The sequence below is a fragment of the Trichoderma virens genome (genome assembly GCF_000170995.1).
Source record: "Trichoderma virens Gv29-8 chromosome Unknown TRIVIscaffold_72, whole genome shotgun sequence".
NCBI lineage: Eukaryota > Fungi > Ascomycota > Sordariomycetes > Hypocreales > Hypocreaceae > Trichoderma > Trichoderma virens.
In genome coordinates this window covers 77,699-98,880 of record NW_014013677.1, presented here as the reverse complement: position 1 = coordinate 98,880, position 21,182 = coordinate 77,699, and the positions used below count along the sequence as shown (strand labels likewise).

At 50.5% G+C, this 21,182-nt stretch overlaps 9 protein-coding genes across 9 annotated transcripts; 3 read left to right on the top strand and 6 right to left on the bottom strand.

The window, feature by feature from the left end:
• Positions 1–803: 803 nt before the first annotated feature.
• On the bottom strand, positions 804–2,277 carry TRIVIDRAFT_152706 (uncharacterized protein; the record flags this gene model as incomplete). Its single annotated transcript, XM_014100051.1, has 3 exons — positions 804–1,218; positions 1,275–1,929; positions 2,040–2,277. The coding sequence occupies 3 exons, from the start codon at positions 2,275–2,277 to the stop codon at positions 804–806; spliced, it is 1,308 nt and encodes a 435-aa protein (XP_013955526.1).
• A 1,137-nt stretch (positions 2,278–3,414) lies between these two features.
• TRIVIDRAFT_59637 (carbohydrate esterase family 16 protein) lies at positions 3,415–4,502 on the bottom strand (the record flags this gene model as incomplete). Its single annotated transcript, XM_014100050.1, has 2 exons — positions 3,415–3,517; positions 3,586–4,502. 2 exons carry the CDS (start codon positions 4,500–4,502, stop codon positions 3,415–3,417), a joined length of 1,020 nt encoding a protein of 339 aa, XP_013955525.1.
• A 1,013-nt stretch (positions 4,503–5,515) lies between these two features.
• Positions 5,516–6,528, bottom strand: TRIVIDRAFT_78426 (uncharacterized protein; the record flags this gene model as incomplete). Its single annotated transcript, XM_014100049.1, has 3 exons — positions 5,516–6,044; positions 6,117–6,189; positions 6,261–6,528. The coding sequence occupies 3 exons, from the start codon at positions 6,496–6,498 to the stop codon at positions 5,516–5,518; spliced, it is 840 nt and encodes a 279-aa protein (XP_013955524.1).
• A 3,587-nt stretch (positions 6,529–10,115) lies between these two features.
• On the top strand, positions 10,116–11,118 carry TRIVIDRAFT_216235 (uncharacterized protein; the record flags this gene model as incomplete). The annotated part of the gene is made up of 1 exon (XM_014100048.1): positions 10,116–11,118. One exon carries the CDS (start codon positions 10,205–10,207, stop codon positions 10,910–10,912), a length of 708 nt encoding a protein of 235 aa, XP_013955523.1.
• Positions 11,119–11,586: 468 nt separating this feature from the next.
• Positions 11,587–12,496, bottom strand: TRIVIDRAFT_152715 (uncharacterized protein; the record flags this gene model as incomplete). Its single annotated transcript, XM_014100047.1, has 2 exons — positions 11,587–11,918; positions 11,980–12,496. The coding sequence occupies 2 exons, from the start codon at positions 12,494–12,496 to the stop codon at positions 11,587–11,589; spliced, it is 849 nt and encodes a 282-aa protein (XP_013955522.1).
• A 1,161-nt stretch (positions 12,497–13,657) lies between these two features.
• TRIVIDRAFT_180543 (uncharacterized protein) lies at positions 13,658–14,611 on the top strand (the record flags this gene model as incomplete). The annotated part of the gene is made up of 1 exon (XM_014100046.1): positions 13,658–14,611. One exon carries the CDS (start codon positions 13,658–13,660, stop codon positions 14,471–14,473), a length of 816 nt encoding a protein of 271 aa, XP_013955521.1.
• Positions 14,612–14,763: 152 nt separating this feature from the next.
• Positions 14,764–16,320, top strand: TRIVIDRAFT_91079 (uncharacterized protein; the record flags this gene model as incomplete). Its single annotated transcript, XM_014100045.1, has 2 exons — positions 14,764–15,005; positions 15,068–16,320. The coding sequence occupies 2 exons, from the start codon at positions 14,932–14,934 to the stop codon at positions 16,206–16,208; spliced, it is 1,215 nt and encodes a 404-aa protein (XP_013955520.1).
• A 162-nt stretch (positions 16,321–16,482) lies between these two features.
• On the bottom strand, positions 16,483–17,944 carry TRIVIDRAFT_51932 (glycoside hydrolase family 76 protein; the record flags this gene model as incomplete). The annotated part of the gene is made up of 2 exons (XM_014100044.1): positions 16,483–17,813; positions 17,869–17,944. The coding sequence occupies 2 exons, from the start codon at positions 17,942–17,944 to the stop codon at positions 16,483–16,485; spliced, it is 1,407 nt and encodes a 468-aa protein (XP_013955519.1).
• A 2,259-nt stretch (positions 17,945–20,203) lies between these two features.
• TRIVIDRAFT_130874 (uncharacterized protein) lies at positions 20,204–20,764 on the bottom strand (the record flags this gene model as incomplete). The annotated part of the gene is made up of 3 exons (XM_014100043.1): positions 20,204–20,381; positions 20,439–20,581; positions 20,681–20,764. Coding segments are annotated over 3 exons (405 nt in total), but the record flags the coding sequence as incomplete, so codon positions are not given.
• Between the last annotated feature and the right edge of the window lie 418 nt (positions 20,765–21,182).

The window sequence follows — 21,182 nt, the reverse complement described above, 5'->3', positions numbered from 1 at the left end:
TTCAATTAACTCTTAAGCCCTGAGTGTTCTTGTCGTCACCAATATCTATATATAGCAGAGTTTGCAGGTCCTTATCTTGAGGCTGAAGTGGCATGGAAGAAGCTCAACTTGAAACTTACAAGTATACGTTGTTTTTCGAAGGCCCACCAGGAAGAGGAGCTAAAGACTTAGCGTGGCGCTAGTAGATCTGCACTCCAGATCGGGTTGCGCACATACATCTGATAAGGCGAAGATTAGATGAAGTGGGAGCATTGATCAGCCATTGAAAGGAAATAGGAGAAGTACCAAAGTATTAGGAGTGCTTGAGTTATCAAATGTCGCACGGAAATCGTACTGAAGTCGTTACGAATATATATACGAACCGCCAGTTCAAGAGCAGTAATGGGCGTTCAAAGATGGAGCTGGCAAGGCATGGCCAAAGAATAAATCATCTTCACATGGCCAGCTGCTCGTCAAACGCTGTGAACGAGTTATACAAGTACTAGCTAGTGTATAAGAAATAGATAGGTACAGCTAATCTAAGCAAGCATGCCTCCCGAGAGAGTTTCGTCATTTTATGCTTCATGAGTGTATGCATCTCCAAGCAACATCGCTGCCATGCGGTCCCCAAATCCAAACTGAGGAAACGAAATACCAAGTGGTATCATATAACCAAGTAACCGAAATCAAGCCTCTATGTCGAAAACGCCAACAGGATAGCGGGAATCGCAGGCCCGCTTTCCCTTCCTCGCTATTCCTGTTCTTCCATTACACCAACAACATGCCACATCACGCACAGAGTGAAGCGCCTGTTCAACATCCTATTACTGCAGAGCCAAGTTGGGCTGTAAATTCATTGGCGGGCCAGGCATGTTCGGCAGCTGGGGTGTTCTCTGGGCGGCGGGACTGGCTTGTTGGCTCGGTGCCATTGGGTTGCCAGGCTTCTGGCCAGAGGGTGCCGTGCGGAAAGCTGGTTCCTTCTTCGGGTCGAATGTGGGGAAAACAGCTTGTAATCGTCGATATAGGTCCATGATCGACTTATTCCGCTCTTCCCTGTCCACTACAGGATCTGGAGGCGTAGCTGAGTTCTCGGCGCCAATCGGGACTCCTCTTGGCCGAAGAGTCAGATTCAGGGGAGGCGCGCTAAGATATGCTGGACAGGGCGGTCCCTTGACTTCTGGCTTCCTGTCTGCCAGTGCAGCCATGTAGGACAGATTGGCTTGTAAACGTCGCATGCAACTACGAATCATTAGTGTTATGTCTTTTTCTTCAGGCTTTTGGCATGCTGAACATACTGCAGATAGTCCTGTTGGAAATGATTCTCCTCCTCGGAAGGTTTCCTGTCTGGGATGTTGCCATTGACAGCAGTAAACTCCTTTTTCAATTCCTGTAGCGTTGTCTGAATCTGAATCGACTCGTATAATAGCTCATGGTTGATGTCCAGCAGCAGGGCGAACCTCTCCTTCTCCAGAGCCTCTGTTGTAGGGCTCATGGGCACCGCGCCCGTCGATGGGCCAGCCATGCCGCCGGCCGGGTTTGAGGAGAAGGTCGGAGTCTGGGGGGTGCCCAATCCCATTGGTTGTTGGCTCGTGGGTGTCTGTCCCTGGGACATGGGCTGGGGAGTCGAGAACTGAGGCTGCTGGGGAGGCATGATGTTCGTCGGCGTTCCTTGGGCTGTGCTCGGGGGTCTCTGCGGGGTCGACACCTGGGCCATCATCTGGTTGGGCTGCTGCTGCGGAACTTGCTGCTGAGGCTGCTGCTGCTGCTGCTGCTGCTGCATCCGTTGCATCATCTGCTGCTGCTGGGGCATGCCTGGCTGGCCCATGGGGAAGCCTGGCATGCCGGGACCCATCATGTAGTTATTCGGAACGAAGCCCTGTGGCCCGACGCCCGTGGGGAGGACTTGGCCGTAGGACGCGCCGGGGAATTGCTGCTGGTAGGCCACTGTTGCTCGCGGGTTAGCGTTAGCACACGCTTCCATGTTCTTTTGGGTTGCCCTGTCGCCTGTCGCGCGACTGCTGCTGCAGGGGAGAGAGAGGGACAGAGAGAGAGAGACGCACTCTGACTGTTCGGCGCCATGCCCGGCATGCCCTGCGACTGCATCATGGCCGCGGCGCTGGCATCGGGCATCATATGCGGGTTCGCTCCAGGAAACCCCCCTTGAGGAGCCATGCCGGCGAATTGCTGCTGGCGGTTGAACATGACCTGCTGGCCCGGCTGCATTCCCGGCTGCGGTGTGCCCGCGGGGTTGTTGAAGTTGGGCGCGGCATTGCCAAAGCCGTAGTTGGCAGAATACATGGCTGGCGATGGATTGCTCCAGATGGCGATGGCGAGGGAGGAATGGCGAAGTGGCGAGACACGGCCGATATGGTCGACAGACGGCTGAGAAGAAGTTGTAGATGGAAAATGGCCTTAGCGGGTCGAGGAGCGCGAAAGTGGCCTAGCCTGTCCTCAATTGCAGTCGCGAAATGACGTGAGATGGCCGCTGCTGGACGAGATGAAGGAAGGACAGGAAACACGCAAAATTAAAATGATAAAGTCAATGCAATGTAATGAATTTTTTCAGAATGAGATGAGAAAAATAAACACGAGGGGATTGCCGGTGTTTATATGTGTATTCTTCGCTGCCCGTGTTTATTTATAGCTATGCGGATGGAGAAGCAAAGTTTTGCTGGCGCTCGGAAAAATGAGACGGCTTGTGCAACATGGACAGGTTATTGGATCTGATGAATTGAGGAGACGGGGTTGCAGCTTCGGGCCGTGCCTCGCTGAATAAGCTGGAGCGCTGTTGAAAGACAGATTGTTGGTGATGGACGAGATTCTCGAGGGTTTGGCTGGGCGATTCTGATGATGTTGGTATCGGGTACAACGGGGCTGGTATCATGTCTAGGCGTATACCAGGTATTTACTACGAAGAGGAATCTATACGGAGCATCTACCATATCTGCTTCATAATGCTCTATTGCTAAGTAATAATCAAATACAACTCTATGAGATTGGGTTCAGGTCCTTTTCATATTCCGGGTTACACAGATACATATACATACTTTGTTTACCACTTGCCAATTGATCAATCAACATGAATACATTCGTCATCATCGTTTCTCATAAGTCCAAGATAGGCATCTCCAAATGCTTCCATTTTCCCAATAAAGTCCGCTCCCTTTTAGCCGGCCCCCATAAATACGACAGCTGAAGTGCGATTATAAATGTCATCAATCCGTGATCAACACAGACACTCAGCGGCATTATGCATCCAGTCACCCGCTTACCCCACGAATAATATCGGCCGCCAGCCAACGTAATCATCGACACAACTTTACTGTCTCGGCCTCAAATGCTGAGTACACATAGAAAGCGCAAGATGGCCATCAAAGCACGTCGTAGCTCTGCCTCCAATCCGATGCCACTCCTTCACCACACTGTCGAGTCATGCTAGTGATAGGTGACACCGTATTTAGACCTTCCATCCAGCAGATTGATGAACTCATCGGCTACGTGTTCGCATGTCCTCTCCGATGGATGCACCTCGTCATACCTAAAATCCCGGGTCAGAATACAGCTTTTGATTCGCTTCATTCAAAATCACTCCACGAGAGCACTCACCACACAAAGTTCGACTGCGGCTCTGACGACTGGAAGCAGCCTGAATCTCCGCATCCCCTCCAGGAACCGGTAATATCGACTGGCTCTGTGTAATACTTGGTTGGGTCCGAACGCAAATCCAGCAGTAGCGAGTGCACGTCCAACAAGCTGACAGTAGCCCCTGGCCAGCGCTTCTTGATGAGTAGGTTATACGGCGCTCCCGTGGTAAACATGGTGTTGGCACTGGTCAAAAACTCTTCCATCTTATACTGAGTGTCCGTGGTGTTGTATGTTGCCTTGTTTCCCCAATACTCATTGTTCCCGGTTCCGCCATTCTCGATAGAGGCATACATTGGGGAGAGTTGCAGTGGCAGTACGTTGAGAAGGACAAACTGCCTGCCTCCCAGTTTGTAAACGCCGTCAAAGGCTTTCCAGACACACTCTACAAAGTCTGTGATGGTAGCGCCATTGACTTGGTTATTGCCCAAGAATCCGTCAATGCCTAGATCATTGGTGCCGATCCACAGCGCGTATACCGTGTTGTCCGGCCTTCGATCCGGATACAATCCCTTGTAGCCAAGATCTGTCTTGAACGCTGGAACCTCGTAATCCAAGATGGACGGGAATGGCCCATTGATGTTGCTGAGGAAATGCTGGGTGACACTATCGGAGCACATGCCGCCAGCAACGGCATAGTCGTAGAGCATTGCCCCCGTCTTTTGCGCCACGAGTCTTGGCCAGGCATAGCCACCTACTGAGGTTGCGTTGTTCACAGGGAGAAGCTGGCCGGGAGGGGGTAAGGCATTGTGGCTGAAGATGTAGTTGAGGCGTCCCTCATCTGTATAACTATCACCGAATGTGACAAGATTGCTCAGCTTTCGCAGGCCGGTTGTACTGGCAGCCGTGACAGCAGCGGCGTATAATAGTAGAGAAAGCATCTTGACTTAGAAGGTGTAGTGTGTTGTGCTGGACTCGAATTGTCAACAGAAACCTTGTAACAACAATTGTCATCATATTTATACATTTATCATGCTCGGTCGACCGGATCCCTTTCATGAGACTTGGACGAATTATTCGGAATTATACATTCAATGCACATCTTTGTAAGAAACATCAACCGACGGTAATTGTTCAATTGTAAGGTCCAAAATAAACAGGCCACCATGGTCAGCCAATCGTGGAAATTTTATCTCCGGCCTATTATATGCCGACATCCCCAGATCCATTGTCCGGCACATCTTCCCCGCATTATCGCCGTCGAGATGGAGACGGCTGCAAAGAAATCACATGCCCAAATACGAGATCCTCCGTTTAACATATTGGGTAGTGTAACAGATGGCCCGTCGCGGCGCAATTTGAGACGTAAATAATGACGAAATCAATATATAAAATTCTCTCCTCGGGTGTAAAACGAAACTCGAATTTCATGAGGGAAATGGAGCAATATTACAAAGACAATCCTTCATCGAACAAGATGCAGAGAAAGCTGTCAGAATTAGTAATTGCCGTCGGCTATAATGCACCGTCTTGTTTACCCCGGATTTCCAAACCTCTTTCCTATTTTGATGGCAGAGTCTCTATGCCGAGCCATCATGATCTCCGAATGATACTCCGAGAATAGTTCATTGGATCGGATAGTAGCAAAAGTGCCTCATTTCAAGATGCTCTTTATTATTCAACTAAATATTATGCAGCCAAAAGTTACGGTCCATAGAGTCGCTAGGCATAGAAAGGAACCTTTGCGAGAATGTATCACATGGTTTGCTGCCGTGTCATCTTTGGCGTGAACTTGCCGACTGAGAACTTCTGCCTAGTCCTAGAACATTATCTTTTCCGAGTCCATAGTATGATGAATACGATGTGGATATGAGGAGTAGTTTCTCTCAATCTTCAAAAAACATTAATCCACAAAACACAACCATTCGTATAATACATCCACCTCACACATCTCTCAAGATGATTGTGAAGCACTGCTAAAATGAGCATTAAACCATTTGATGCACTGCTCAAGTGCATCATCTGCCTGCTTCACAGATTGCGGAAACTTTTGGTCCGCTCGAACGCAGAATCCATGCCCAGTCTCAGGATAGATGGTTACTTCTCCGCGAGCACCTTCGGGCTTCGCTTCAACAATGGCCCTGATAGACTCAGCCTTTTCCACCGAGAGATATTCATCATGCTCGGCCATGGCAAATGACACTGGCAGCTTTAGCTTTTCAATGTCGCTGGGAAGAGTCAAAAGACTCGGATGCCCCGTGAATCCGGCATCAATCAGCGGTCTCCCGTCAATCGTATCTCCGTGACCTAGCAGAATGACTTGCTTGCCACCCCAGCAAAAGCCAGCAGCGCCAACCGGAAGCGAAGCGCCTTCTTCTTTTCGAAGCTGCTCGAAGAAGCCTTTGACTCTAGGCCATGCTCTAGAGGGCCAATTGTAGATGATAAAGGGGAGTACGCCACCTAGAGCGCGGCCCACGTGATAACTACAGGTTGATTCGAGCCAGAGTTAGCAATTGAACATCGGTTTGCTGCATCGTATTCAGCAAGGTACTTGCATTTTAGAGAAGATTCCAGCTGATGATGATAATATTTTCATACTCTCAAGCATATATAGCGGTGCGGCTCGGCCTACAACAATCAGCCTTTCATGTCTCAAACACACTATATGAACCACCAATCGTATATCAACCACGGCTTACCGTCCATGAAATCAGGCGCATACACCTTGAATCCACCCTTGTCGGCATACTGATCCGCAAGAAGCCTTACATTGGCAAAGGACCATCCAAATGCATCTGGAAGAATGACCACAATGCCTTTCGCAGGCTGCCCATTGGCCGGCTCAACAACGTATGTCTCTCGCCCGTAGGCATGAGTAACTTGGCCGCGCGGCTCGCCTTCATGGACAGAGCCGCGGAAACAATCCGGGCATGACATTTTTGGTAGACGTTTTCACTTGTTTTGTAGACTCAGCGGGAGAGGTGGTGAATTGCGAATGGTAGACGGAATCACATGTTGCTGGAGAGGTGAATGTACCATCACGCTATTTGCACGTATTGGGTGAGGGGAAATTCACATGCCCGGAAATAAGGACAGCAAGTCCGGCAGCCGTGAACCGGTAAATTCTGATATTTATATATATATATTTATATATGTATTTATAGCACAATTGCAAAATCATTCACACGCAGAGCATGTCATTGAAAGAAATTGAAACAGCCACAAGCGCGTAACAGCAAGTTAGGGTTTAGACTTGAGTAACTAACACGGAGCGTAAGACCCGTGAGAAGCTCGAGTCTTGGTGCCAACATACTACATGTATTGTGCCCGATAGTAAGCGCATTCCAATCCATCAGCCGCGCTACCCTACACGATGACACAATAATTGATTGCGAATTGATATCTTCCGCTATTCATGGTATCAGAACTAGATATTCGTAAGTGCGGAATAAACGTTAGCAACTTACATACCATGAATTCGTCACTAGACATAGGAGGGAGAGCCGATAATACCAACTCCTTAAGTCGTGCGCCTTCGGAGCTTTAATTCTGAGCTAAATCACCTATTCAGTCGAATGGCAGCAAATACGTATTACTCAACACTTGGTTGCTTACTGTTCGATACTCTAAGCCAAGAAACCTGCCAAGATATGCTTATCCTCGACTATTAGACGAAGTAATACAAAGGATTAACAAAGATGGAAGGTAGGAAAGAGAAACGAAATGAAAGCATAACCACCTCTCAAGAACATTGTTTTCTAATACCAAAAGTATCCGTAGGTAATGTTGAAACAGGAGTACCAAAGAATCGCTTCAACATGCCATTCTTGCCGCCCAATTGTCTTCTAGTAATGGAACCGTTCAGTTTATCGTGGTGCAGTCTATCGTCTTCCAAATCCTTCGACAAAGTTGATCCACATTTCGATAAGGCTGTCGCTATGGGCTCTTGATTTGCTCTCCTCCTCTGTGTACACAGGCGTATCTGCAAATGCTTGAACAGCCCCCCCAAAGGTTGCTTTGATACCGCTTTTCCTGTTCAAGTGCTATCAGCAATGTGACGAAGGATACTCATGGATGGTTGTATCAACGCCATGGAACCAAATGCCATCGATCCCTCCGTCCGAAAGGCTCAGTGGATAAGAAAAGTGTGGTTGCCAATCTGTTCATCAACGGCACAGAGAGTAAACATCGGCTTTAGTTTTGAAGCTGCCACCTCTCGGCTCTCGTCGGTTCGAGGATCAGCGCGGACTTGCCTGGCCCACGAGCCCCCATCACCATCCCAAGTTGAGGAAGCAAGGAGAGCGTCCAGGAGCCCACGCGCACCGCCGCCAAGGCGAACAAGGCAAGATAAAGAAATCAAGCTTCACCCGCAAGCTTCGACTAGCTCTCGAATAGGCAGCAGGGATAAGACCAATAGTTCTTCTTCGGGCAGGAGGGCTGTCTCTAGACCCCCAGTCTTGCTAGGCTAATATGCCGGTGTCAAGGGGCTTTTTAAAGTTAACGTTACGGGCACCGGTTCGAAAGTGACAAGGGAGGGCTAATAGATACTAATCTGAATGAACGAACGAAGCGATATCCCGAAGTTCCGTTTCGTGTTGTATGTTAGCGCGTTCCTCCAGGGCAAAAATGGCGCGGGCATGGGAGATCGATAGTCGGAGGCTTCTAAAGTTCAAGCTTCTTTCTGGAATAGGAAGGCCGTGAGCCGCGGACGTCGCACGGCGCGGCATGCGAACATTGCGACCTACCGCTCTGGCAATTAGGGGGTTGCTTGATAATAGATCCGCTTTATGTGTATATGATTATGAGTGTGAAACTGCGCGGAATTGTAGAAGAGCGAGGTCGGATTTTTGACCACAGCAGGTTTGGTGGGCTGCGCTGACGATAGTAGGAGTTGGTGTTTTAGACGGGAAGCCAAAGTTAGAGCCCTGGTCAGTCAGCATGGGGTAGACCTTGGTTCTCCATGAACAGCTGCAGGGAGTATGGGCAAGATGTGTGATTCTAGTGGAATAACGGCGATTTGAGGCAGCCCATCTTTGCTTTTGTTAGTGAAGAACATGGCGCTGAGATACTGCATAATCGCCGAATCAGGGCCCTTGAACATGTCCGAATAGATTGAGGATTTGAATGGGCTGCCTCTATGCACGGGCGCCAAGAATGGCCAAGCATATCTATTGGCTTCAATTGATATACATGTACATCCTCTGCACCCATTTGTGTTTGTAACGTGTCAAATGGGGAGATGGTGGTGCAGAGGATTACACCCAAGGCCAAGTTGAGGGTGGTATCTTCGTCTCATCTCTCCACCTCCGCGTGTACTTTGCAGAATGCGCTGATCGACAGGCACCCTGTGTGTTCCTGCACCCGTCAAACGCACGCTTACCTTTATCAGGGCTCCCGATTGGTGGGATCCGCGGCTGTCGGTCCGAAGCCTCAGCATTCCACAGCCAGGAAAATCCATGGCATGGCTGTCCTTGTGAGGACTCGGCATCATCCTTCGGGACCCTGTTGTTTCTCCGAAATGTTTCCATTTTGTTTCATGCGGCGGCAGGGAATATGCAGAAATATCCATTCCATGGGCTTGGCGGCTGGCTGATTCTCCAAGGCGCTTACACGTACTTTTAAGTGAATGCTTGGATAAGGCCAGGGCTGGCACAGTATCAATCAAACTGACAGCACGTTCATATCCAACACAGGGAGGACAGCGTGAATTTTTGTTTATCTACGAGTATGCGATTAATTGCCCGCCAAATCAACCTCTTACTTAAAACAGCCGCTCGTTGCAAGTTGATTTGATGGGCTTGGCGCCTTGGCTGATCATGACCACTTACACACATACTCGTGCATATTTTACCAGCAACACTAACCAATACTCGTAGTATCAAGACAGCCAACTTCCATACGCAGCAGTGGGACCAAACAAGGGAGCCTCTGCATCACAGCCTAAGGGCCTCAGGTCCACATGGCACCCCTGTGCTGGAACTTGTTGTCACAAGAACGGCGTGTGTGTAAGTGGCTGGTACAGACTCTAAACGTTTTAGCCTGGTCACGATCTGCATCAAATAAAGCCAGGATGACTCTGGCATCGCTTTCCCCACGAACGGCGCCGTCCACTGGTTGACTGGACCGCCAAGCTGGTTCCCGCCGAGCGTGGTCGTGGCTTGCCCTTCTTGATTGGGGTCAGCGTCAATGCCGCCCAAGTGGATTGTTATCTAGCCTTATTTCAATATTGCATAGAATGCCAAGAGAGCAGTGTGGTGACTTCGAGACTTGGTAGCATTGGGGGTCAGAGATGGTGGGAGATGGCATACCCAATCTGGGAGGTTGTCTCTGCTATTCATGGGGCACATCTGCACGGCATCAGCAACATGCCTGTCCCCCTTTTGCGAGAGATGTAACGGCACGACTGGAGTATCGCTGGCAAACCCTTACAATGGGTTTAGCATGGTATGCTTCTCTGAATCCGATGGATTACTTGATCTCCTATGTGTAACGGGGCTTCAACAACTACTTAAGAGACTACTTGTCTCTCATTTCTCTATTCAGCCCTTCCCTTGGTCCTGCCACACAAAAAACAATACAACAGTCTCTGACATCTCGACTTGGTCTAAGACAACACTCGTACCATTCTCGCACCATTGTCACAATGAAGTTCTTCACTCTCGCCTCTGTTCTTGGCCTCGCCGCCATGGCCCAGGCTCACATGGAACTGTCATGGCCTTATGCCTTCCGCTCCAAGTTCAACCCCAACGTGCCAGAGCCTCTGCGAGACTACAGCATGACCAGCCCGCTGCTCCAGGCCGGCGGCAACTATCCTTGCAAGGGATACCAGGTCGACTTCAACAAGCCCGAGGGCAAGTCCGTCGTCACTTGGACAGCCGGCGGCACTTACAACCTTACGCTCTCCGGCACTGCGACCCACGAGGGTGGTAGCTGTCAAGTCTCGCTCTCCTACGACCAGGCCAAAACCTGGAAGGTCGTCCACTCCTGGATCGGCCAGTGCCCTCTCAAGCCCACCTGGAGCTTCACCCTGCCCAACGATACCCCTGCTGGAGATGCCATCTTCTCATGGACCTGGTTCAACAAGATTGGAAACCGTGAGATGTACATGAACTGCGCCCACGTCACCATCAAGGCCCGAACCGGCTTTGCTGCACGCAGCCCATCTGATCCTTACAACGGCCGTCCTTCTCAGTTTGTTGCCAACGTCAACAACGGCTGCGGTACCCTCGAAGGCAAGGACCTGCTCTTCCCCAACCCCGGCCCGGATACCGATTTCAGCTCTTCTGGCACTGCTCCTCCTACTGGCACATGCAACACCGGCAAGCGCTTCGCCCAGCCATTGACTGTTTAAATTGGAAGAGATGTAAAAATTGAGAAAGAGTTGAAAGAGAGGTTTGGTTAGCAGTGGGAAGCTACCGGTTGTGGTCATTCTGATTCAGTATATATATTTTTGAGAAGACGCTTTGTATATAGTCTTTAAAACCATTGGACTCTCTTTATATAGCCAAGTCGAAGTCTAAATTGTCGATAGTTGTAGATAAATTGTACATTGACATCAGTTCCTGAAAAACAAGTTGTTTGTGAAATTGCGCCAAAGGAATACATATATTGTTAAAAAAAGAGTAACTAATATGAGAAGAGAAAAGTGCAAATACCATCAATATAGGTATCCATCTCATATAACCAAGCATACCGCTGCTAAACACCGAGTCGACATAACCGTGATCCAACCCAATTCCCAGCATATATCCTAATCCGTGCATCATAAAACTCATATCATTAAAAACCAAGAAGGAGAAAAAAGGGGGGGTATAACGCAATCGTAACTTCGGAATTTTCTAGTGCCATATCCGGATTCAATTTGTGCATTCGAGCTTTGTTCGCTCACTTATTTCGTAGGAATGACAGTAAGGGGAAGTGCGCCATCCTGGCTCTGTTTATCCCAATTCCACCCTTTTTCGTGACCACATCCCAGATCATCATCATCTATTACGGCATTAGTAAATCCTCATAGCTCGAATTGAATCAGGAAGTCTTACCAGATCCTGAATCGGAATCATCATCCTCATCGGCAGCCATAGACAACAACCCCTTGCCAACTCCATAAAAAACGCTGAGCAGCTGCGCGATGGAGATGAAAAAGGGCATGAACTGGCCCGGGGTAGCGAGGCTGTGGACGCCCGAGATGTTGTTCCATTTGAGGGCCATTTCCACATAGACGATGGCGCCAATGTTGACGAGGAAATCGACCGGGCCAAAGCCCATGGGGTTGTCCTCCTCCTTGGACTTGGTACCTTCTTTCTTGTTGAACCGCTTCACGAAATTGGCGGCGCGGACAAAGGTGAAGAGGATTAAGGCTGTGTAAGCAAAGTGTGTTAGTATTTCGAAGTCTTAGTTGGAAGAGTTACATGTACTGACCTGCGAGATAGAAGACGACGGAGACGACGCCGCCGATAATGGCAAATACGGAGCCGACCTTGTTGAGAGTGCGGAACCAGTGCCAAATGCTGACCTTTGCAAAGAAAAAGGCCTTGTCGTCGGGACACGTCCGATGCAACGTATCCATGCCATGCCACCAAAACCAAGCAAACAGCGCGATCAACGCTCCAACCTCAAAGGTGTAAATGAGGGCCGTGGTCTGGCCCTTCCAGTAAGGAACGCGACAGACGCCGACCTGGGCGAGCAGCAGCGTGAGGATGGGGAAGACCTCGACAGGCTGGATGGCATTTTCTTCTTGTAAAAGGGTGACTAAGACGATACCGGTTGCGAGGACGAGGATGATTGTGCCCTGGCCGAGCGTGTCTTCGGTCTTGAAGATTGCGCTGGCGAGGCCGGACAGCTGGACGGTCATCATCTGGACGTAGATGCCGATGCGGATGCCGAGGCCGTAGAGATCGGAATTGCCTTCGACGGGGCACGAATTGGTGGAGTTCATGGCTCCGGTGTTTTTCTATGCGTTTACTTTGCCTTATTGAGTTTTGAAGGGCCAGGCTACAGAGTTGTATTGTGTTGAAGAAAGAAACAACAACAGCAACGACAGCTCATGTGAAACTGTGGAAGGATATAAGCCCATGCACACTCGACCCAACCCAACCGCCCATCGCCAGAAGCACCACAGCCACACAACCAGGCTCCCTCTCCACATGCGCTGTAATCCCAGCCGGGAGTTGCACTCAAGGCTGCCTCAGGAGCTACTACTAAAGCTGCCTGTCTTTTCAGCCTCAGTCCCTCAACCTCTTTCTCGCCCCTCCCCCTCGTCCATTCGTTCAGCCGCTCGAGCTAACAAGTATCACATGCGGGAAATAACCAGAACCAAGCAAGGCACAGGACAAAGGAAACGAAAAGCACGACGAGAATACGGGGGAACACCAAGCACAGCTCTAGTTGCTAGCGCATCGTTGGCCCGCTACCCCTGTCGCCAACATATCTGCCTCGCTCTCGCACGACGATCTTGATTGGCTCAGGATGGGTCTACTTGTGGCGGAGGGCGGTTCGGGCCCTGGGCAGCGCCTCTGGTCCGCGTCTGTGCCCAATGTCTCATCGATAGGATCGCGCAAGTTTTTTGGCGGTAGCTCTCTGAGCTGTGAGGCTGAAAAGGAAGAAAAGACACCAAGACGCCTGCCCCCCTCCACACCACATGACGGTCGGCATACATGTCTAGTGAGCGAGGCGAACATCCTCTAGGCAGGGCTTCTGTTGTCTCCTTTGCTTGAGCCTGGATAAGCACTGCCACCCGATGCGAGGGGGCCAGACTCGACGGGTTGATCTGCGTTACTCACATATCTAGCGGCCGGGGCCCGCAACTTTATCGAGGGCCAAGTTCTGTTGTTGCTCACGGGAATCGACAGATGCTTGGCGGCGTCTAATCTTTTTTTACCTCTCTTTGTGCGAGTGTGAGAAATTGCTTGTATCACTTTGCCACTCGACGCCGTTGGATGTTGGTATAAGTGAAATCGGCGGTCTCTTTGACTGGCTTCTGCTGGACTCGGCTCATCCCCTGCTCGGTTCTCTTCCCCTCTGTCCTTTGCAGCTCGTCGTTTCATCTCCCGCCATCGTATCGAATCAAAGCAAAGCAACTCAAAGCAAAATCATCACCATGTCCACCTACTCGGACAACTGCCCGGGCGGCAACTCGGATCTGTACGGAATCGGCGTCCGCGTCGGCCTCTACGCGCAATGGGTCGCTACGCTGCTCGCGACCCTCTTCGATCCCAAGACTGAGGGCACGTACCGCATCGCCAACCTCATCATCCAGTGGTCCATCTTCCTGGGCCTCTGCACACAATCCAGCGCCGGCGACCCCGTCATCGGCGCTGTCATCACACAGTACCTGCTGTTCGGCTCATTGTCCAGCTTGACTGGCGATGGCATCAGTCACTTGAGCCACTTTTCAGGCATCTTTCGCATCGTATTCTACACAGCCGTGTCTTCATACGGATGCTGGTTCTGGTTTAATGGAATAGATGACATGACGGTGGAGGTATGCCATGACACTGCCTTCTTTGGCAGCATCAGCCTCTATGGAGGGTTCCGCACCGTGGGCAAGGTGTTCTCTGTGCTAGGACTTATAGTGTGCGTCATTTCGCTCATCTACAGCGTCTTTGCGACTACAAGGAGATTCAAGGACGGCTTTCGAAATGGCTTCGAGGCCAAGGAAAAGACGCGTCCGCAGGTGGAACTGGTGCTGCTGCTTCTGTCCATGGCCTTGATTGGCATATCCATCTACCTGGTCGAACACCTGATCCAGATCAATGAGATCACGGGTGTCGACGTCGGACAGATCAACACCGTCGGACAGTTGATTCCGCTGCTTGCGGGTGGACTGGCGTGTGTATTGACTATGTGGAGGATTGTGACTCACCGGCTGTTTATGAGGAAGAGATGCTGGTTCCTGTTTGGCTACCACCTGTGATTGAAGCTCTTTTGCGGTGTTTTCTTCTTACGGCTATTACGGATGGATGATTTGATGAAAGCGATACCATTTCTGGGTTTATGATGTTTGGATGGAAATACATGGTTAATGGTTAGAATATAGTTTTTGGCTTATACGCTCTATTAGTTCTTCCTCAAATACTCAATGCTATTAATATTATGCCATCATCCATCGCCCGCCGCATCTCCGGAGCCAAACCCGGCGCCCCACTTAAGCCCGCCGCCAAAAATCAACCTCCGGCCTCGGGGCTTATCGTTATCAAGATCTGAATCATAACTTGCCTTGACTCTTCCACCTTGGACGCATTCAGCGCAGTCTTAAAATTCGCTTTTTTCTCTTCCTTTCTCCTTTCGTTTCCTCAGTTATTCTTGTTTCACCACATCAGCAGCCTCAGCATCGTCAATCGGAACCTCTGCAGAGGCTCAATCCCCCCAAAAATGTCTCCCTTCAACCTCGAGACCTGCGCTCGCCCCAATATCCTCGCATTGCAGCCCTATCGCTGCGCTCGAGAGTCAGTCCAATCTCAATAACCTCCATCTCTTAGCTCGACATGTAACTGACGCATAAAAACAGCGACTACAAAGATGACGGCACAAACATCCTCCTCGACGCAAACGAAAACGCATACGGCCCTTCCCTCTCCGCTGCTGCCGTATCCTCCGTCTCGCAAAGCAAAGATGGCCTTGGCATCGATCCTCTCGGCCTGCACCGCTACCCGGATCCTCACCAGGTCGATTTGAAGCAGCTGCTCTGCAAGCTGCGCAACACCCACGCGCACACTGAAAAGACGCTTACCGCAGAGAACCTCTTTGTGGGCGTCGGTAGCGACGAGGCCATCGATGCGCTGCTGCGCTGTTTCTGCGTGCCGGGCAAGGACCGCATCTTGACCTGCCCTCCTACCTACGGCATGTACGCCGTCTCAGCGCAAGTCAACGACGTCGCCATCGTCAAGGTGCCGCTTCTCCCTGCTCCCACGTTTGGCCTCGACGTCCCCGCCATCTCCGCCGCCCTGTCGTCCGACTCATCCATTAAGCTGCTCTATCTTTGCTCGCCCGGAAACCCCACTGGTTCTCTCCTAGCCAAGGCTGATGTCGTTGCCCTGCTCAACCACCCATCATGGAACGGCGTCATCGTGCTAGACGAGGCTTACATCGACTTTGCTCCCGAGGATGCCTCCCTCGCCGAACTCGTCACCGAGTTCCCTAACCTTGTCGTCATGCAAACCCTCTCCAAGGCCTTTGGCATGGCCGGCATCCGCCTCGGCGCCGCCTTCGCCCCGGCTCCTATCGCATCACTACTCAACAGCCTCAAGGCACCCTACAACATCTCCAGCCCAACCAGCGCCCTCGCCTCCTCCGCCGTCAGCACGGAGGGTCTCGCCGTCATGCACGCTAACCTCTCCAAGATCCTCACTCAGCGCGATAGAATCATCAGCGAGCTGCCTTCGATTCCCGGTGTTGGCCGGCTTCGCGGTGGCACGGCAAGCAACTTCCTGCTATATGAGATGCTCAATGCACAGGGTCAGCCGGATAATGCCATTGCGCTGGCTGTGTATGAGAAACTTGCTGAGACGAAGGGTGTGGTTGTGCGATTCAGAGGCAAGGAGCACGGATGTCTTGGTTGCCTAAGAATTACCGTAGGTACGGAAGAGGAAGTGACGCGGTTTTTGGAGGCATTGAAGAATACATTGGCAGAAGTAAGAGGAAGCTCATGAGGGATGAAATGATGAGGAAAATGGTGTTGTTTGTAAAAAGGGGAAAGCGATTTACCTAGATGGATACCATGTTGGAGAATAGAACAGAGTAAAACAAGGAAGTCAATGACATAAAATAGAGCGCTTATATCTATCCACATAAACAAGTTCATCAATTCAGTTCTTTTTCCAAAGTCGCATGTTGCCAGCAGGATATATACAGAGCTGGGCTGATCTTTTACACTATATACATATACAAAAATTGGAAAATAGGGAGAAGAGCAGCACCAGAGCATCAAGCCAAGCCCCAGGTTGCAAAGATTATTCCCAAAGAAACTACCGCCAGCGGCATCAATTCGAGATTCAATCTCGCACCAGCAGAATTTTGTGTCGGCCGCGCATCCCCCGCAATGCCTCGCTTTGTCGTCGTCTGTACTGGCGGAGGCACAGAACTCTCCTGATTACTCCAATTCGCCTCGCGCACATTCTTGATATCCTTTGCCTCTAAAGGTGGCGCAGCCCCATCAATCAGCAGCCCCTGAACCGTCTCGAGCGCGCACATTTCTGAGCCCAGACTGACCAAGCCGTCGAATTCGCCTACATACCACTTCTGGCCACAGGCGCGGCCAGTCGGACCTCCTGTGCAAGTAGCCGCGGCGGCTTTGGCGCTGGGAATGAGAAGGCTCTCGACCTTTTCACGGAGCGAGGGAACCATCTGAGTTGACTGCCACATGAAGCGAGCCAGATAACCCTTGAACGTCGTCATGTCGGCGTTGCATCGCTCGACGGTTTCGCAGGCGCCCTCGTACATGATCTTGGTGGTGCTGTTGGGCGGCGTGAAGAACCAGCCAGCGCCATCCAGCAGTCGCTCTGTCCGCTGCTTCCATTCAGGTTTCTTGGTGTAGTTTGCCATGATGGCCGCGCCGTACAGGTAGATGCCGCTGGTGTAAGTGAAGGACGCCGGGTTCGTCTTGGTGCAGTTGGTATCGATTCCAGCACCATCGTAGACGTGATACGATTCGGGATCGATAAAGCCAATGTCCATGGACCAGTCCCAGACTCTTTCTGCCCACTCGAGATACGTGTCGTTGCCAGTGGCGCGGGCCATGCGAGCGGCAATCTGGAAGAACCCACCATTGCTAATGCTGTTCTTGTACGTCAGGCCGTTCGGGTTGGAAGCGTAAATCTGCCACAAGAGACCGCCGCCGCAGTCTTGCGTGTTCCAGCGGCTCGCAAGCTGGTTGAAGACATTAGCTCCCAAGTCCAGCCAGGAGGGCAGAGTGATGTTTGGCTGCGGAAAGTTTCGTTCGGCGGCGGCGATGGCAGCGGAGCCCCAGAAGAAGAGATCGTCGTTGCCCTCTTCAAAGGCGTGTTCTGCCGGCATGTACGAGTGCTGGATTCCAAGATTCGTAGGCGCCAGCAGAGCTTGGATCACGACGTCGTTGTAGGTCGAGTCGTTGGTGAAGTGATAATAGTCCAGCATCGCCCCCCAGAGTGCGCCGGCCGTCCACCAGTAATACGGATCCTGGAGATCTCCCATGGCGACAGAGTCCGGGGCCGAGAGGTTACCCTTGTAGTAGGACATGGCATCGTATGCAAGAGTGGCCGCGACATTTCGAACCGACTCTGTTTGGGGCTGGTGTTAGTCGCCTTGTCTTACATGGGGTTCAATTAGACGAACTTGAGTTCTTGACATCCAGCGAATTGGGGGCCGTGATGGCTGAGCTTACTGCCGCGGCGGCATGAACACTTCTCATGAACTTCATGTTGCTTATTCTTTTTGTGAGATGCAAATCTATAACCGTCGATTGATTGCGTATCCAGCACCAGTGGATTGGTTCAAAGCTCGGCCAAAATATATAACGATAGAAGTATAACAAGAAAAGGAGGATTCAATCTATCTCCAGCCTGGAAGATAGCGAGAGAAAACCCAAAAGTGAGAGTCGTAGGATAAAAACAATCGATCCGATGCGTCCAGCGGCAAAAAGGTCGAATAAGAGTCGTCAGGATGGGGGTGGTAACGTCAGATCTCAACAAAGGAGGGCAATCAATATGCGATTCTCGCCACTCGAAAAGAGAAGAGGCAAGAAACCAAAGAATCAAGCACAGCAAGATTCAAGAAAAAAAAAAAGAGAGATCCAAACAAAGGTGCAAGCAGGCGACGATATCCTGAATAGGGAAGACAAAGAAAAGAAAGGAGACAAAAAGAGGGAGCTCAAGGCTGTTTGACCAGAGAAGAAACAAAACCAGGGGAAGAAAAAAAAAAAGGTAACCTGAATGAATAAATAAGCCTCAAGCTCGTAACTCAAATGTGAAATAGAAATAAATAGCAAGTCCCACGTAACAATAGCACCCTTCCCTTCCCTTGCATATTGTTTCATCCAATGCAGCCTCTATCCAAACAAGGAAGCCCACAAGATCTCCCATCCTTTTTTCTCGGTGCATCTCACTCCAATCAATGACATACAGCGTCCAGCGCTTGATTTGGCTTGGGGGCCCCATCTAGCCTGATTGTTCCAAGTTTATAGGTCCGAATAGGGCGGGATTTGGAAGGCGAAACGCTCATCCCTTAGGATCTGGCTAAAAACATCCATGGCCTGGAGCTTGGTAGCATTTGGATTTAGGCGCGGCTGCAGGGGTTCGTTGGTGTTTGATGGCGAGTAGTAAAAAGGGAAGGGCTATTCAGCACCCCAAGTTGGCTATCCAGCACTCCAGCGATTAAAAAAGAGTAACGAATATCGTAAGAACGCAGAATAAAGATCTTTCTTATCAGTATTACTTGAATATATATACGGTTCCTGGAGTGTCTACTATTCTCGCTACTTTCTGCTACTACAGCTACTTTCTTCTATTATCTGCCATTATTACTACCAATGCCGCTTTAAATTTAAGAACGGGATGCTGAATAGCGAACGTGGGGTGCTGAATAGTCATTCCCTTAAAAAAAAAAAAAAAAATAGAAAAAGAGCCTTGGACATGTGTTTTGTTTGCATTCTGAGGAAGAAGAAACATGATTCATCAGGGGCTGCGTTTCATGTTGTCCGCGCGGCAAAAATGTCCCTAGTCCTCCACGAATAAAAGCGATAGGCAGTGGTTGAAGACCAGAAAGAACAAAGAAAAAGACTGTGCTTAGACGAGCATCTCCCCAGAAGAGCTGGATTGGCTGACAGCGCTTCGTGCCCAGGAAACACGGGGTAGTGAAACAACCAGATCCACCCTGGCTGACATGGGTGTGATTCTGGTGACTTTGGCATTCAAGCTTTACTCGAAGTGTTGGTTACGTGTACGAGCATCGTGTATGTGGTTCATTTGCAGCATGAAGGGCATCAAAGCAGACAGTAGCTTATACACTGCATGTAGCCGTAAGCATAGGTAATGAATAACACAACTGCCGAATGCAGCAGAGGTGGAAATAAAGTGTCCCGATATGAAGAGTCCGAATCAGCAACAGCCTTCGCCACAACCCTTCACAAAACGCGACAAGGCATACGGCGAATCCCATGCCTAATTGACTCGGCTATCCATTTTATCCCTTGATATTTCATAGGCTACCGCACAAATGCCCTAACATGACCCGAAAAAAATGAGAGAGAAAATTGACAAGGTTGTTTCCTTAACTCCACGCTTTTAATCCCATAAAATTACCAACTCCTCCATATGCTTCGCTGAAAAATCAAATCGCAGAGAGGGTATAACGCAATCATGACGCTTCCCGGAAACCCATAGCAGAAAAGACAGAGCGCACTTCCTAGTCTAGTCTCCTTCGAACAGTCATTTCGTTCCTCCACTTTATTTGTCTGCATGCTCGCCCGATAGTGAGCGGTCGCATTGCATCGACATTACTATAATGCCAGGTATACAGCCACAACGCTTGCCATGAGCCCATAAACCGACTGCAATCCGGAAACGCGCAAATTCGATCCCAGAGACGTTGGCGAAGGTTCGTACATCATCCCAGAAGGAGCTGAGGGCGTAGTCATGGTCCCAGCAGGGTCAAAGTCATCGTCGGTTGCCCCTGGGGGTTCATCCATCGTCAAGGTACCCCACTGCACTTCCGACCCAGTAAAGGTGGACGTCCATGAAACCTGTGTTGGCCCGGTGTGGTGTCCGTTTGTGTAACCGGATCTGTAGCTCGAGTAACCCGAACACGTTGCGGCCGTTGTGCCGCTCAAGTCGCACTCCACATCAGCGATACTTTGACGCAACGTTAGCCTGCAATCCTCCTATGCCCACCGAGTCACATCAACTCACTATGTCGAAGTCACTGTTCCATGGAACTCGAGCGTACCGGGCCCTTCCACGATGACAAAGGGGAATTCGAGAGACAGGTCGCATGCGGGGGGAGTTTGCGTCGGGCAGAAAATGGTAAACGTTGTCCTGCTAGCAGAGGGATCCTTGAGAGGGCGTTAATCCTGCAGGGCGGTATATCTCAACGCAGGGAGGGAGGGGAGAATGCATGCAAAAGAACAAAAAGTTTCGTGAGCCGCGCATACCGTTGAAATGATGCTCCCTCGAACCAGCGACCACGCGCGCTCGTCATAGTACGGCAAGTAGATGGGAGCAGCCGTCACTGTTGGGGTTGCGGCCAGTTCTCTGTCAGGCTCACCATGTGGCATCGCGTCGGCTGCACATGGAGCGACTAGCGCAAGCAACGCAAGCAACGACGTTGACCACGGTCTCGGACTAAGTTTGGCCATGATGGGCTGTCGCTTTCTGGATTGGTGCAGTTTCGTGCTCGGAAGCGCGGAGGTGGTTGTCGCGAAACCGAGCAAGCGCAACTTGGGGATGCAACTAGAGAGATGAGCGATTCAGGGTGTGCCGAGTATGGAGCGTCGGGCTTCGGGTGTCGAATGTCAGATGTCGATTGTTGATTGCCGATTATTAAGTGGCGATTGTCGAATGCGCGCAGCTTTGGTCTTTTGACACAAGACTTGACTGAGAAGAGTTGATCGAATCCTCAGATAGTCTCGTCACCACCAGCTTGGGCGAACAAGA